At 43.4% G+C, this 16,891-nt stretch overlaps 1 protein-coding gene across 1 annotated transcript in view; it reads right to left on the bottom strand.

The window, feature by feature from the left end:
* Nucleotides 1-7,212: 7,212 nt before the first annotated feature.
* ankrd55 (ankyrin repeat domain 55) overlaps nucleotides 7,213-16,891 on the bottom strand; it is a gene marked incomplete at both ends in the record, with an annotated part of 154,044 nt that continues 144,365 nt past the window's right edge. The window contains one exon of the mRNA XM_080018326.1: nucleotides 7,213-7,466. Within this exon, the coding sequence (XP_079874452.1) occupies nucleotides 7,213-7,466 (254 nt within the window). The remainder of the gene's footprint in view (nucleotides 7,467-16,891) is intronic.

Genomic DNA, 16,891 nt, shown 5'->3' with positions numbered 1-16,891 from the left:
GAATCCGTGGTCCCCACCTGCTTTAAGACATCCTCCATCGTTCCTGTACCCAAGAATGCCTCCCAAGCCTGCTTAAATGACTACCACCCCGTGGCTCTAACCTCAGAGGTCATTAAGTGTTTCAAGAGGCTGATTAAGGACTATATCTGCTCCTCCCGCTGCAGGTTGCATACCGTTCAAACAGATCCATGGATGATGTGATTTCCAATGTTCTGCACACCAGCCTCTCCCACCTTGACAGCCGGAAAGGGGGCTATGTGAGAATGCTGTTCATTGATTACTGCTCAGCGTTCAATACCACAGTCCCCTCCAGACTGGCTGCAAAGCTGATCGATCAGGAAATTAACTCCTCCCTGTGCGCCTGGATCCTGGACTTTCTATTTTTATTTTATTTTTTCAACCTGTGCTGTCAGCATGCTGGGCATACAACACAGAGTATTCGTATGCCATTGCATTCAGGACAGAGTTAGTCTGCAAGTGGAATTCAAGTTTCTCAATCTGCAATGCAATTCTTTAATCATCAACAACTGCTGCATTAACTCTGTCCTGTGGATGACCTGTAGAATGACAAGAGCACAGTTTCTGATTATGGAGAGCCACCACCAACCCCCCTCTTTGGAGAACTATTTATCATGTTTGGGTCTATAAAAAACTGATCACTACTCCAAGAGGGGGAGAATCAACAAGGTGAGACAAATAAACATAGAAACAAACAACATTTACACAAAAACATGAACATTGGATGACAACATGTATTGAAAAACATGAATTAGGTCCATGAAAACTGGAACTACAACTGGTCACGCGGCCTCTTCCTGTCATTATTATGGCAGTAAATGAGGGAGGAAAGGAGAGGAATGCAACCAGGAGGGTGCTGGGGTGCACTTGAAGCAGGTGTGTGTGTGTGTGTGTGTGTGTGTGTGTGTGTGTGTGTGTGTGTGTGTGTGTGTGTGTGTGTGTGTATGTGTGTGTGTGTGTGTGTGTGTGTGTGTGTGTGTGTTTGTGTGTGTGTGTGTGTGTGTGTGTGTGTGTGTGTGTGTGTTAGGGTTAAGATGTCCATTGGTGAATGTACATGACTTATCCCCATTGGTACTGGTGTAGAAGGTCAGTAATATGTCGCAGCGGAAGGGGCCTTGAAGCCCCCCCGAACTCTGGACACCCTATGGCCGCAGGAATGCCCCGGGTACCCTGCCCTGTGGCCACGGAAGACACCCGGGCCCCCAAGAAGCCAGAGGGCCGTGGTGGAACCCCCATGTCCAGCCCCGAGGAGGAGCATGACCAAGTCCCAGGGAGCACGAGGAGACCCCGCACCCCAGGGGCGCACACATACAGTACAACCAAGCCCCGAGTGCAGGCACAAGACGCAGCCGCCAACCCAGAACCCGGGTCATGGGCACAAGGCATGGACCGCGGTCCCAACATTTTGGGACAGACGAGAAGCACACTTGGGCTGGAGCATGACAGGCAAGCTGACCACCTGGTGGCAGCCAACCTACAGCGACCAGCCAAGGGCGCAGAGCGTCCGCCATGCGCCGCCGCCATGAGCCGCCGCCATGTCGGGCAGCTCCGCGCCCCCATCAGGCCCCTGGTCAGCCCCCAGCCAACGAGCATGCGGACTACAGAACAGAGGGTGGCAGACGGCACCCCACCCATAGCCCGACCTACCAGCGACTAGCGCCCCGCGCATCGTGAGCGTCAGAGGGCAGGTACATCGGCACCCCCCCCCCACGGGGCGCAGAAGGACACAGCTACCCCAGCGGTGTGCTGACCAGCCAACCTCGGGGCCCGAGACCCGAACCAATGACCCACACCCCCCGTCCCCATCCCGAGCCCCAGAACCCACAACCACGCCCGGAACCAACACATAGACGCCAGCTGCAGATACTCCCCGGGAACATGTCACCTCTTTTTACAATTGAGTAATATTGTTTTCTTGGCCATTGTTAAGGCTATCAAAATGGGTTGGTGGTGTTTCAGTGGTGGGTCAACTGAGGAGAGGTCACTGAGAAGACATATAGACGGGGAGACTGGAATGCTGCGACCCAGAAGGGTTGATAGCTTCTTGGTGATGTTGGTCCAGAATGCTAGGATAGGTGGGCAGAGCCAGAAGGCAAGAAAGTAGTCATCTCTGCTATCAAAGGAACAGTGGGAGCAAATGTCTTCATCCACAAAACCCATTTTGAACATTTTGTGTTCCGTGATATGGGCTCTGTGCAAAATCTTATATAGGATGAATTGCACTTTGGAGTTGCGGGTCATAGAAAAGGTGTTGCAAATAAGCTTCCACAGGTTGATATTGGTGGCAACAGCAAGGTCTCTTTCCCATTTCATTGTAGGTAAAGACAAGGTGTCGTCTGTTTGTAATAAAAGTTTGTATATTCTGGAAAAGGGATATTTCAAGTGACCGATATGAGTGAGATGTTTAATCATTTGAGGTGGTTGTAGAATGTTGTTCATCAATTTGATTTTAACTTTTAGAGACTGGTTTAATTGAAAGAATTTAAGGAAGCCTTGGCCACCGATATAATACCTTTGGGTTTGGATTGGGAAGGAGTGAATTTCTGGATTAGTAATTTTGGACAGTGCGGACAGTTACTTGTCAAGAAAAGGTTGATTCTAGAGAAACTTTGGTGGGGTGGTGAATAATATGTGTATTCTCATATATTGTTTTCTAGTGTCCGATGAACACCAGGATTTGGGAATATTTATATTCTAATATATTCTAAAATTGGATCCAGTACTGTGTTGAAGTCTCCTCCCAATATTATAATTGATTCAGAGAACTCAGAGTTTTGAAAATATATTGTGAAAGAAATTTGGGTCATCCTCATTGGGGCCATAAATATTAGCTATGGTTAATTTGATGTTATCTAAAATTCTATTAATCATTATGTAACGCCCTTCTGGGTCTGATATTGTGGTTTTATTTTGATATGGGATACTTTTATTGATCAATATAGATACACCTCTTTTTTTTGTTGATTTGTATGATGACTTCCCTTGAGTCTTCAGACTCTGCCTCTTCACCTGAGGACGTATTGATCGGGTTCAGGAGTTTCTCAAAGTGCTCTTTCCACCACCGACAATATCCCCAGCCCGGGTCAGCAGTCCTCCACCCCAGCTGAACACAGCCTGAGCCAAGCCCTGCTTTCCCTTTCTGAGTCGCCGAAAACAGTTTGCCAGAACTTCCTTGAGGCCAACCGCAAGTCCTTGTCCATAGCCACCCCGAACTCCTCCCACAGGAGGAGAAGGTTTTTCCTTCAGTGACCACCGAAGCCGCAGACCTTCTAGCCTGCCGGTACCTGTCTGCTGCCTCGGGAGACCCCTGGGCCAGCCAAGCATGAAAGGCCTCCTTCTTCAGCTTGACGGCTTCCTTCACCAATGGTGTCCCCCTACAGGTTCTTGGCTTACCGCGACGACAGGCATCGACTACCTTCCGACCACAGCTCCTAGCAGCCGCCTCTGCAATGAAGGTTTTGCAACATGACCCACTCGGATTCCATGTCCCCAACCTCTCCCGAGATGCCCGAAAAATTCTTCCGGATGTGGGAGTTGAAGACCTCACGGACAGGGGCATCCACCAGGCATTCCCAGTTTACCTTCACTACACGTTTACCAGGTCTGTCTGGCAGCCTCCTCCACCCTCTGTTTCCACTCACCACCAGGTGGTGATCAGTTGACAGCTCTGCTCCTCTCTTCACCCGAGTGTCCAAGACATACGGCCGCAGATCTGATGAAATGACCACAAAGTCAATCATTGATCTTTGACCTAAGGTGGTCTGGTACCACGTACACTTATGAGCCACCCTATGCTCAAACATGGTGTTCGTTATGGCCAATCCATGACTAGCACAGAAGTCCAATAACAAAGCACCACTCGGATTCAGATCAGGCAGGCCGTTCCCCCCAATCACCCCCTTCCAGGTTTCTCCATCGTTGCCCACGTGAGCGCTGAAGTCTCCCAGTAGAACTATAGACCTTCCAGGACGCCACCCAGAGACTCCAAGAAGGCCGAATACTCTGAACTGGTGTTCGGTGCATAAGCACACACAACAGTCAGAGCTTTCCCCTTAGCAACTTGTAGTTGCATAGAGGCGACCCTCTCGGCCACTGGGGAGAACTCCAACACAGTGGCACTCAGCTGGGGGCTCGTGAGTATCCCCACACCCGCCCGGCGCCTCTCACCCTGGGCAACTCCGGAAAAGGAGAGAGTCCAGCCCCTCTCCAGGAGTTTGGTTCCAGAGAGTTGACATTCCACGTCCCTAGAACTAGTCTACGATGCCGAGGATCAGCAGGTCCAGGCCCCCGCCTTTGCCTGACCCCCGGCTGACATTGCACCCGACCCCAGCACCTATCCCCGCAGGTGGTGGGTCCACAGGGTAGCGGCTCCATGCTATTTTTTCGGGCTGCACTCGGCTGAGCCCATGGGTCAAGGCCCGGCCACCGGATGCTCGCCGACGAGCTCCCCTCCCAGGTCTGGCTCCAGGAAGGGGCCCCGGTTTCCCTATTCCTGGCGAGGTACCTTGATTGATACCTTGGTTGCCTTGATTGTTGTTGCCTTAGGGTCCTTTGAATCGCTCTTTGTCTGGTCCCTCCACTGGGACCACTCTGCCTTGGGAGACCCTACCAGGGGCTAATTCCCCCGACAATACAGCTCCCAGGGCCACAGGGACACACAAACCCCTCCACCGCGGTAAGGTGGCGATTCCTCGGGGGGCAGTCCACATTTCTATTATATTTATATATTTATACTATTTAAATGTAGAAATTGTTATATTGGAAATTGTATTGCTGCTGATATGTACTGCTGCTAAAAATGTGCACAATCTCTGCAGGCGCTGCCACTTGCATTTCACTGCATACCTGTATGCGTTTGACAAATGACATGAAAATAGTGTTAACAGTAGTTATTCATAAAAAATTATTATTATTTTCTAAATGAATCATAGAAAATAACAGTAAATTATTTCATAAATAGCATTAGTAATAATTGGGATGAATTGGGTATATACATCATTGGAGGCGGAACAGTTTTGCATATGAATGACAATACTCAATTAACAATACATGAATAACTATGTGTTATTAGGCCAGTCTAACTTAAATAATGTCTCAGTTAACATATATTTGCCTTTTCGTCATTAAACGCAAACAGCGCTAGGTGTGACAATTATTGTATACACATAAACGCAGGACTAAAACAGACTAAAACAGTTAATACAGTAATATACAGTAATATACCAAATCTATAAATTTGACAAATCACTTCTGTCAGTTGTGCATATAGCTGAAGAAAAAAGGAAACAGTACTGCCAGGATGGTATGCTTCACCTTCTCCTTCCCGGTCTGGATTCCCAACAGCTAGAAAAGCCACTAGGCATATTTCTCCCACTTTTAAATTGTCGAACAGGGTAAAAAAATAAATAAATTAATTAATAAATAAATACATGGTCGAACAGAATCAGGGGCAATTATAAAAACATCTGTGATGCAAAGGTGAAGGGACGTTATGGGAATTCTTAATTCACATACAGATAAAAATATATACAGAAATGGTACATTAATTTTAATTTAGACCACCATTTAAGGGAAACAGCTCACATAATTTGAACATAATCAATCCCAAAATATACATCTGAAGTGATTGCTTGATGTGTTTAATATTCACTGAACTCAATAGCAATTGGGTGGGGATGTGAACTTGACATTGATAGCTTTATATTCTAGTGGTGAAAATCCTGAGAAGGTTTTAATGATTTTTAGAGACTTTCACACAACAAATAAAAATCTTTTCATCCCAAAATCATGTCTGAACACAGCTTCCTCTTGTAAAATAATTAAAATGTTGTTATCTGATCATAATTCAGTCACTCTAGATTCAGTGATTCAGTGTCTTTGCTTGGAGGCGGGACAGAGGAGTAGGAGTCTAGACTAAAACTTCAGATTTGAGTTACAATTTTTACATCTTAAGGTCATGTTGGTCCTTGGCATTGGACCCTAGCAATGCTCCATTGAGTTGTGCAATGGATAAGAGGTATAGTAAGAGGCTAATGATAGAACTGGAAAAACTTCAAATATATCCAGTGATGCGTCCATAATAGAAGCTTTGACAGAAATTGCAACAGCCATGAACACAACTTAATTTGTCTATACTCAAACTAGCTAAAGCCTATTGAATATACTCGTGTGAATATACCACTGTAACAGTCCTGCACTTGTTTGATGCAAACAAAGTCAGAAATAAAATCTCCATTTGGATCTTGTGTTGCCAGCCGCCAGATATGTAGGCTCAGAGTCTTTTGAGGTAAGGAACATATACAGTACAGCTCACCATACATCATTATGCATTCTAAATGAGAGTGTTTCATGTCAAATATGATTGAGCAAATGAAAATGAGAACTGAATTATTATGAATACTAAATAAAACGATGTCTTGTACAATTCATTACAGCACCAGGAAGCACTCAGGAAAATAGAAAATGAATTATTCTTCGGAATTATTTCAGCTGTATTGTCCCTTCTACTGGAAAGTTAATAATCTGTTGCTTAGTAGTGAGGCGGAGTGGTACATATGGTCAACTTGCCACAGTTGTAATGACTATTTGAAAGAGAGAAATTAAATTGTGCAGATTATTTAGAAAAAGTATCCAACCAACAAAGCTAGAGGGTGGATTATAGATTACTTTAAATTTTGTAAAAAATATTAATTTATTCATTTAAATAACCTGATGACTTGTAATCAGATGTATAACCCTTAACTGCTATACAGCGAACTGAAGATGACACAAATACACACACTGTTTGGCAGAGCATTTACAAAAAAAGATCATGTGATATTTGATTTGATTTGTAAAGCATAACATGACATTTTGATCTCTGCATATTTAAAGTGCAAGAAGTTCAGAGCATACTGCGCTGTGGAGTAGTCCACACGTACATAAAAATGTGTAAAAATATAGTGCTGACTTTGTCATAGATGGCAAAGTGTAAAATTGCAAACCAGATATAATTAATTAATTTCAAGAAAGAATATTGAATAGCCCAACACTCCAATATACATGTTTAACCAATACCAAGTGTAAAATCTTTTCTAAAGAGTGGGTCTTCGCTGACATTATGTTTATGCTGGGCAAGTCCAACTGCGAATCCCACTGACAAACGGGAAACAATAAGATCTCAAATAATACACCAGTTGCTCTGGGTTCTGTTGATTAAGGGCTGCCAGGAGTGCCTGTTTTGGGTTTGGTCACCGTGTGTCTAAGTCTCTGCTGGGAGGGAATGGCTGGGAGGACCTGGACAGTTCGTAGAGGTTCTCCGTTCACCATTGGCAGGAAGTAGCACATCGAAGGACTTTGGGATTTAAAGGTGACTGCTGGCGGGAGTTGGAAACTTCGCTCCATGGTCTGCAGTGGCAGGGACTTGGACTTCTTGATGCTTTTGGAGACTTGGACAGGCGGTAGAGAAACTGAAGATATACAAAAAGGAAACATATTAGCTTTTTTGTGTTTGTTAAGCACAGTGAGAAGCTGCAGCAGAGGTACATTTTTGAATCATAAAACGTTCAGCAAGGTAACACTATGAAGTGTTACAAATGATGGAAAACAACTTTTTAATAAGGCCTGGCTAGAAAAATTGTAAACCTATCCTTTAATGAACTAGGGAGCTTTATTGAACTTGGGTGGCTGCAATTGTATGCAAAAGATCAGGATGGAAAATGTCAAATAAACACTGCTGGGAAAATTTGAAAGGTGGCTAAAGAAGGTTGATAGCTCTATATGATGACTACAATAAAGTAGCTTTCTACATGTATATTTGAGGGGCATTCTTTATTTGAAATTTATGAGGTCAATCTTCTGAACTCTTTGGCGTTTCTTTACTATATACAAACATGATGGCCCTTGAACTAACTGATTCCAAAAACATAATTCAGTTAATGAATAGAATAAAATAAGCGTAAAAAGGTAATATACTGAGCAAGGATACAAAATAGAAATAAGAGGAACAGACTATTTGTATATATACAGATATGTGCAGTAAAGTGGCCTGTGAATAAAGTGAGGTCATGTGTTGAGATATACAGTGCAGTATACAACAGTATGACACAGCAATACAGTAACAGTACAGTATGCAGTACAATGTGCAACATACTTTCAGTAATGCAGTGGGGGCCTATGTATGTGTCTCAGTGAGGGCCCCTGGTGAGTTCAGCACTGACAGTCCTTATGGCTTGCGAGAAAAAACTCTGAAACTGACTGCGGAGGTGCTTGCCTGGCCGCAGCACCTGGAACAGTCCGTTGTTAAGGGTGGTGAGGATCCTTCATGATCCTGCGGGCTTTGCTACTACACCTCCTGGTGGATAAGTACTACAGGCAAGGATAGTTCCAGTGGTACATTGGGCTGAACGCACCACCCTCTGCAGGGCCCGCCTGTCCTGAACAGTACTGTTCCCAAACCAGGCAGTGATGTTTACAGTCAGGATGCTCTCCACTGCTCCAGAGTAGAAGGACTTGAGGATCCTCACCGAGACCGAGAGCTGAATTTCTTCAGCTGCCTGAGGTGGTAAAGACGCTGCCTCGCCTTTCTCACCAGAGTGTCTGTGTGTATAGTCCATGTTAAGTCCTCTGTGATGTGGACTCCCAGTTACTTGAAGCTGCTCACCCTGTTGACAGAAGTCCCATCAATCACCAATGGCACATGCATCCTCGGTTGTAATCCTCTTGTAAAGTCCACAATCAGCTCCTTAGTTTTGTTGATGTTGAGGAGGAGGCTGTTGTCGTGGCACCAGAGTGACAGGCCTTCTCGTCGTCGATGGTGATCAGGCCCACCATGACGGCATCGTCAGCCAACTTCATGATGGTGTTAGAGCCTGACCTTGCCACACAGTCATTTGTGTACAGGGAGTACAGTAGGGGGCTGAGGACACAGTCCTGGGGGGACACCTCCCCAACCAAACCACCTGGGGCCTGGCCGTGAGGAATTCCAGGATCCAGGAACACATCAGATTGTTCAGTCCTAGCTCCCGCAGCTTACCAGCCGGGGCTAGATGATCAGCACAGGTCTTCAGTACTGGCCCAGATAAGCCAGATGGGCCCGCAGCTTTCCTGGTGTTAACAAGCATCAGAGCTGACTTCATTCTCAGAGACCGAGAGTTCTCATCCCCAGCAGTGTAACTGCAATTAGCCAGCGGAAATATCCATACTTTCGCTGTGAGTCTGATGCTGTCTGCTAATGTAGCTATGAAGCTCATGGCTACTTCCGTAAACTTGCTGACGTCACTGGAACTTGATTGTGGACTCTGAAAGGTCTGACCATCACTTTAAGTCCCTCGTCACTACCTTTCCACGTACGATGCATGGCCTGTAAACAGGAAATAACGAGATGAAGGCGTGGTCTGATTTCAAAAATGAGACAGTCTTGTATCCGTTCTTGTACGGTGTATAGCAGTGGTCCAAAGTTCTATGTCCCTTCGTGGCACACGTGATGTGTTGATGGAAATTAGGCAGAACTTTTTCAAGGTTCGCCCTGTTAAAGACACCAGCCACCACCACAGGCCACCACCACAGCCGCGTCGGGTTGTTTGTTCTGAAATCCGCACAACACATCATATAGGCCCGATAGTGCTGTGTCAGTGTCCGCTTGCGGGGGAATATACAGTAAACAGCTGTGATAATGACCATGCTTAATTCCCGGGGGAGGTGGAATGGACGGCATGAGACAGAAAGCCGTTCAGCGATCAGGAGTGGGAGAGAGTCTTGATGATGTTGAAGTTGCACCAGCTGCTGTTTATCCTCGACTCCTCCGACCTGTTGGTGCGGAACACAGAGAAGGCCTCGACTGGACGTAAGGCGTGGTCCGGCACCAGCAGGTTCAGCCATGTCTCTGTCAGGCAGAGGACGCAACAGTTCCTCTTAGCCTATAGGAATGTGATCCTCGCTCTAAGGTCTCTCGGCATCTTGTTCTCCAGGGACTGGACATTGGCAAGGAGGATGTTGAGCAGAGGTGGACTGTAAGGTTGCGTCCTCATTGCGAATGGCACCTTGTTTACCGCGGTGCTTCCTCCATGGGCCCACCCGTGGAACAGCGACTGCATTGACGTTATTGTCCTTGTTGATCGTGTTGGACCATAGAATCTCCACCAGCCACTCTGGATCCACAGATAAAATGTCCCAAAGTTGTTCTTTCAGGGAATCTTTTATATCCACGAGTGCATCGCGGTCGTGGGAGTACACTGCCGATGAGTTTTTGACGGACAGCGATGTCAAACTAAAATAATTGCTAAAATGTGTGTAATTAAATGGAGTGGTTGCGCAGGTGACCACATGGGGTGGCACCAAGCAGCTAGTCTCCGGTTGTCAGAATGATGTGATTGGATGACATCCTACCCGGAGCCGGGGATTAAACCAGCAATCCTGCTATAACTGGACGACCTACACAGATCTACACAGAGCCTCAATAACATGGAGCAATAATGCCAATAGTGAAATATTAAAGGGCACAAAGCAAATGGAAAAAATATGCTTCACATCTTGCTGCAGTGTCTCTTGACACTCTGTCAAAACTGGAAATGGCAGCAAAAACGACAACCTACTTATATGTTAGGGAAACCTGCATATATGGTGTAAGTTTAGATCTGCATCCCTATTATTTATTTTCAAACTGTCATGAAGGAAATCTAATTGTGGCAGCAAAGACTGCTGATGAAGCGTACCAGTTAACGAGTAATTTGTTTTACGAGCTGAGGCTCATGCAAATTTTTGTCTTGTTTTACGAGTAAAAATCCACATTACAAACGAGGTTCAAACAGCGAAGCCACCGCTCGCTCAGTTCACATGGATATCTCATTGTGGAAGCATCCCTTTTGTGTTTTCCCCAGTGTTTTTCTTTTAGTTTTGTTTTAGTTTTAGTTTTTTTGCTTTTATTTTATAATAATTAGTTGTGTTACCCATGGCTCCTAAGGTTAGTGCAAAGAACAGTTCTGAGAGGAAGAAAAAGCTAATTACGATAGAATTGAAGAAGGAAATCATTGATAAACATGAGAAAGGAATGCGTGTAGTGGACCTAGCATGTCAATACAATCCTCCCCCTCCTCCCGCTCCATCGTCTGCTTGTGCACAAATTGTCCCATCTTTAAGGTTATTAAATTAATAAAAAACAGTTTACATTATTTCTTTTGCATTCTCTTTGACTGTATTATGTTTTTATAATTGTCATTAGTCTTGTAACTACACCTTTTCTGTTTTAAAACCCATAAAAAATGATTTTTGGGTGATTTTTGGGTCGTTTTTGGGACTTGGAACGGATTAATTATATTTCAATTAATTCAATGGGGAAGATTAATTTGTAAAACGAGCATATCGTAAAACAGCTCGGTCATGGAAACAATTAAACTCGTAATGCGAGGTTCCACTGTCCTTGTTTAAAGTTTTAATAAAGGTCTTTTGAAGTTAGTTCCTTGGTTTTCCTAATCTTTCTCCTAAATTGTTAAGTGTTGTTTTTCCACGACACTTACTCTAACCACTCCCTGGAAAGCTTGTTAAAGAGCTGTTTCTTATATTTTGACCTTCTATCCTTAATATTATGAACACATCTCTCTACTGTACCAATGGCTTTTAAGATATCCTTATTAAAACAACTCAACCTTGATCCCAATTTATATGACAACTGTGAGCTAGTATTGAATCTCCCCTTCATTTCCAAGATTTTAGAAAAAAATGTGGTATGGGATTTTTATCACAGAACTCAGAAATGTGTCAACCACATCGAGGCAAATATTGCGTAGTTTGAACAGGCATCAAGCAGCTTTTAATATTGTCAACCATAACCTGCTGCTAGATGGCCTTGACTTGTGCATTGACATGAGACAAATTCCTGGTTTAGGTTTAATCTATTAGTGAGGACGCACTGTGTAATAAATGGCAATGTGACCTCTGATTACAGTAATGTTAACTGTGGGGTCCCAAAGGGCTCTGTGCTCACTCCCTGTTAAGTATCTTCATGTTAGGCATTGGCCTACCATGGTTATACTTAGACCAACCAACTACTCTTGCCGTTAGAACTAACTAGAGGGAGGCATACTGTGATCTAGGAGCGGGCATGCTGTGGTCTCGGAGAGGCATGCTGTGATCGCGTAGCATGCTGTGATCTCACAAGAACACGGAAGTGACTACAAAACCAATATTGTGGCGAAGAGGAAGAAAGCAGACTCACTCATTGACACCAACGACCTACTTACCAACATTGTAGAGGTTAGTGTCCTGGATGAGATTAACAAGAAGCTGGTGAGGTGTCTTGGAATGTGTGGCGTCCCAAGAAAGTACCCATTGTATAATATAATTACTAACAGATGTTGCCAGGGGTCTCAAGAGAGAGAGCCCATTGCCAGGGGCCCTGGCGATAAGGTAGGTGGAATGTGAACTGTGACCCATAGATTGGAATCAGATGGGCGACGTTGTCTCTGGACAAGCATAAAAAGACACTCCCTAGTTCCATTCGGCAGAGAACACATTGGCTGTTCTCTCCCAGACATTCCATGGCAGGTCTGGTTTGATGCTGTTCTTACTTGTAGTAAACGTAATATTATAATCAAGTCACCGTCAGCAGAGAGTCCTTCTTCATCAACACATCATCGACAACAAAGAAACTACAAATTGGCGTCACGAACCAGGATCTGTTGGGCCTCACCTGCCACTGCCATCAGATTCAGCAAAGTCACCCCTTTAAACACCTCAGGGTGAGTGTTCTTTCACAAGTACGAGCTGCTGTGTGGTCTGAGAAGCGGTAGTGTTTTGTGCAGGTAGGCTGCACTGACAAGAGCAGATTGTGCGGAGATGAGAGATGATGTATTGATGTGTGAAGTCAGTTTCCGTCTAAATTGGGGTTTATTAAGTTGTAAAAGATGTAAATAAGGGAAATAAGAGAGTAATAAACGAAGAAAAGAGAAATAGAGAATAGAGATGAGAGAAATAAGTTCGAAGAGAATTAAGTTGAAGTAAAAAGTAATAGTAGAATGGCCGATTTAGTAATAAAAAGTAACTAAATAACCATGCAAGATTAATGAAGACAGGGCCTGTATCTCCTTAACGTTAAGACATGTGTACATTAGCTGCTGTGTGAAAGTTGGCCGTATGAAAATATAATATAGTCAAATCTGTGGAAGAAAAACAAAGAGGAAATAACCCTGGCCAGGGGAATTGGCTGAATGAAATATGAAATAATAAGAAAAAGGATGAAAAAGATGAAAGTGAAAAAGAGTTAAATGTTAAAGGCTTAAAAGAGGAAATAAGATGAAAAATAAAGTTGGAGAAAAGTCTGAAAAACAGGGCTGAACCAGCATAGGAGAACCAACATTGAACATGCATGATGAACGAATCTGATTAAAAAATAATTTGTTAAAAGTTTGGCCAAAGTGAAAATTTTGATGAAATTAGAAAAGTATAAATGAGTCAACTTTAAAATATAAAGTTAAGTGCTGTTGAAGTCTTTGGAGGATCAGACTACTGCTGGACAGCCATGTCTTTTTCTTTTTTTGTGTGTGTGTGTGTGTCTGTGTGTGCCGCGGCTAAAGATGTGTGAAGAGATTTGTGTATTGTTCATGTATATGTATAAATGATATATAGAATATATGTGTTATTAAATAGGTGTACATAGATGGTGAGTGGTTTGAGTAATACATAAAGAAAGACATTTTTGCCTCTTTAGTGATAAAAGATATATGAGGCTTTTTCAAGGACGTTTTTACAATTGATGAAAAATATATGAGCCTTTCTTGAAGGACGTTTTGTACATTTGATAAAACCTATGAGCCTTTCTTGAAGGACATTTTGTACATTTGATAAAAAGTATGAGCCTTTCTACAGGACGTTTATACATTTGATAATAACATGAGCCTTCTGAAGGACTAGAGCCAACCAGCAACAGTTTGCTTACACATGCATGTACACATTCATAAAAAGAAAGAAAAATCTCTGTGGATTGTTTGATTAGTGTGTGGGTTTTTTCTTTGTCTTTTTATGCCTGGTGTGTGTGTAACGGTGCTTGCAGTGAGTCCTGTCTGGTTAGAAGAGCAGATAGTCTTGTTAAAATAGACTGAGAAGCTGGTTTTGGCTGCCAGAAGATAGGTTTGTGTTTCGGCTGCTGAGTGAGAGAAAACAGCTCTGATTGTTGGCTCTGTGTGTGGCCTGAGCGAGCTAAAACAGGATGTTCACTCGCTGACGACCAGTGCAAACTGGAAGTTGTGCCTATATTTAAACGGTGGCGCAAGAGGTGGTGCATCATACAGAGTGGAGATTAATTAACTCCTCCTGACAAGACGGGCTGTGAAGTAGCCACCTCCTCTTTTTTTCTCTCAGTATGATAGAAGAAAAAATAAAAGTTAAATTAAATTAAATCGATAAATAGAATAAAAATAATTAATTGAAGGTGATATCAGATTGACTAATATACTCTTTAGATTTAAATGCATTGTATGAATAAAAGTAAATATTGCTTTATTTCAAACGAGAAATAAGAAATAAAAAGAAAGAAAATAAGAAAATAAGAAAGCTGTTAATGCATGTCTCACTGAATTATATTACAGTGTGTATTAAAATTTAGAGTGAGCCTAAGACACTGAACTCTTGTGTTGTTCTTTTTCTTTTTTTCTTTCTTCCTCTCTTTTACTATGCTGAGTGAAAGTTGGGGGAAAGACAGAGAAGATGGAATGTGTCTGAATTTGATCATCCAAGGGCCAGATGACAAGACATCTGGCAGTTGTTCACAGACACTGGAAGCTTGCGGATGACAGCGCATAGAAATTCTGAATCCAATTGAATCAGGCCAGTGTGGTTTATCCACAAACTCTTTCAATAGATACCTGGATTTACCTATATGTGTATACATTTAGTTATAACCGACATGATTGATACATGTTTAGCTTGTTTTCACATATAGGCTTACAGTAGTTCTTCTTTATACATTACTTTGCAGTTATTTAGTGGGAGACTTGGCAACGGACTGACTAAGGCATTTGCCAAATTAATGGAGTATTATTGATTTGATTGATCACTTGTGGAAAAGCTGATTTGATCTAAATATTGTTGAGTGCTGTGAATATTGGTTTCATTATCTGAGTATGGTTTATCTAGGCTGTTTTGAGAGTGAACATTGATGTAAGGCGGCAATCGAACCCAGGACCTTCTTGCCTCACATCAAGAAGGTCCTGGGTTCGATTCCCGCCTGGGGCGCTGTTGGCACCGTGCTCCGGCGGGTTATCTCCCAAATAGGAGCCTTTCTGTGTGGAGTTTGCATGTTGTCCCCGTGCTCACATGGGGTTTCCTCCACCTCACGTCAGTAAGGACCCCCACCAAAAACATGCACCCATCATCATCTGACCAGCGATGGACACTCATAACCAGGTCCCCGGGTGCGTCCACGTATGCTGCCCACTGCTCCTGGCTGTGCCCCCGGAGGAAGGACAAGCCAGGATGGGTCAAATGCAGAGGATCCATTTCACCGGCCACCATCAAAGCATGTGCATGTGTGTGTGTGCAAGCATGTGTTGTAGTGTGGTGTGTTGCGTGACGAATAAAGACTCTTTCTTTTCTTCTTTCTTTTAATTTTGATAATTTAACATACATGAGTGTGATCAGATGCATCAGATGATGAACAAGTGAATTTGCTTTTATAAGTGGGGAAGCTATTGGTCTCCTTTGGGGTTGATAAATTCAGCTGTTATTGGTTGAGTGTGATTACACGGTGCTTTATGAATAATTTTTAATAATTTGAGTCGATTTACATAAAAGGAAATAAGAGGGTCATTATGATGTCAAAAATGGATACTAAAATTACAAAAGCAATCACTCCTGTTGATGTAGTGCAAAAGAATAATCCCCTTATTAAAGATATTGCAAAAATATCAGGAAAATGGAGCAAGCGGTGGCCTGACATTGAACAACCGTGGCCAGCTGAAGGAACTCTCAACCCGGATGTGATTAAAACAATCCAAGTGCTTGTGTCCACATATAAAGTAAATCAAAAGAAAGGAAAAAAAAGGAAAGAGACGCACGGAGAAAATACAAACAGAACTTGCCATTCTGCATCTGTTCGAAAAGGAGCGACAGAAGATGTTCGAAGCCGCAAAAGAAAAAAGCAAAGGAGTATACAAGAAGTAAAGAAAAATGATAAGGAAACAGAAAAATTGATGGAGAAGATTAGGGCACCCTTCTCACATACAGCATCTGTAATGAAGCCCCCGCCTTATGAGAAGGAGGTGAAGTCCACTGATGTTTATCCCCAGCTCCCAGTGATTACACAGAAGGGCAACTATCTCTTCAAAGATGAGAATGAGCAAATAATAGAGATGGGCAAGGCTAAAACAACCATAAAGATGTACCCGAGCTCCAACAGTACAAAGAGAAGGAACCGGTTGGGAAGCAGACAACGAGTCAGAAGTCTGGAAATAGGAGAATCTTGCTATCTGGATGAGTGAAGAACAGAAGTTCATGAGAATCATGATCTCAGCTCAAGGACAAGGACAACCACAAGTGGTACAAATGACACATGAGTCAATGTTCAGCGCTAAATTGGACTCAGACAGTATGAGACAGGAGATGCTGCAACAAATTCCAGAATGTTTGTGGTCACGACATAGTACTGACATTGGACTTGTGAAGTCAGCACAACCGGTGGGGTTGAACTGCGACCAGGAACCAAACCTCCTTGGAAGAACCCGTACCCACTAAAGGAGGAGGCAACCAAAGGGATTGAACCACATGTTGAAGGACTGTTAAAAGCAGGTGTAGTGGAAATATGTTCAGATCCTCAGAGTAATACGCCTATATTGCCTCTAAAGAAGCCAGATGAGTCCTATCGCTTGGTACATGATTTAAGAGCGGTAAATGAAGTGGTGCAGGA

Source organism: Zeus faber (genome assembly GCF_960531495.2).
Source record: "Zeus faber genome assembly, chromosome: 17".
Lineage (NCBI taxonomy): Eukaryota > Metazoa > Chordata > Actinopteri > Zeiformes > Zeidae > Zeus > Zeus faber.
Note: the sequence above shows the minus strand (reverse complement) of the source record. Positions and strands in the feature narration are given on the sequence as shown.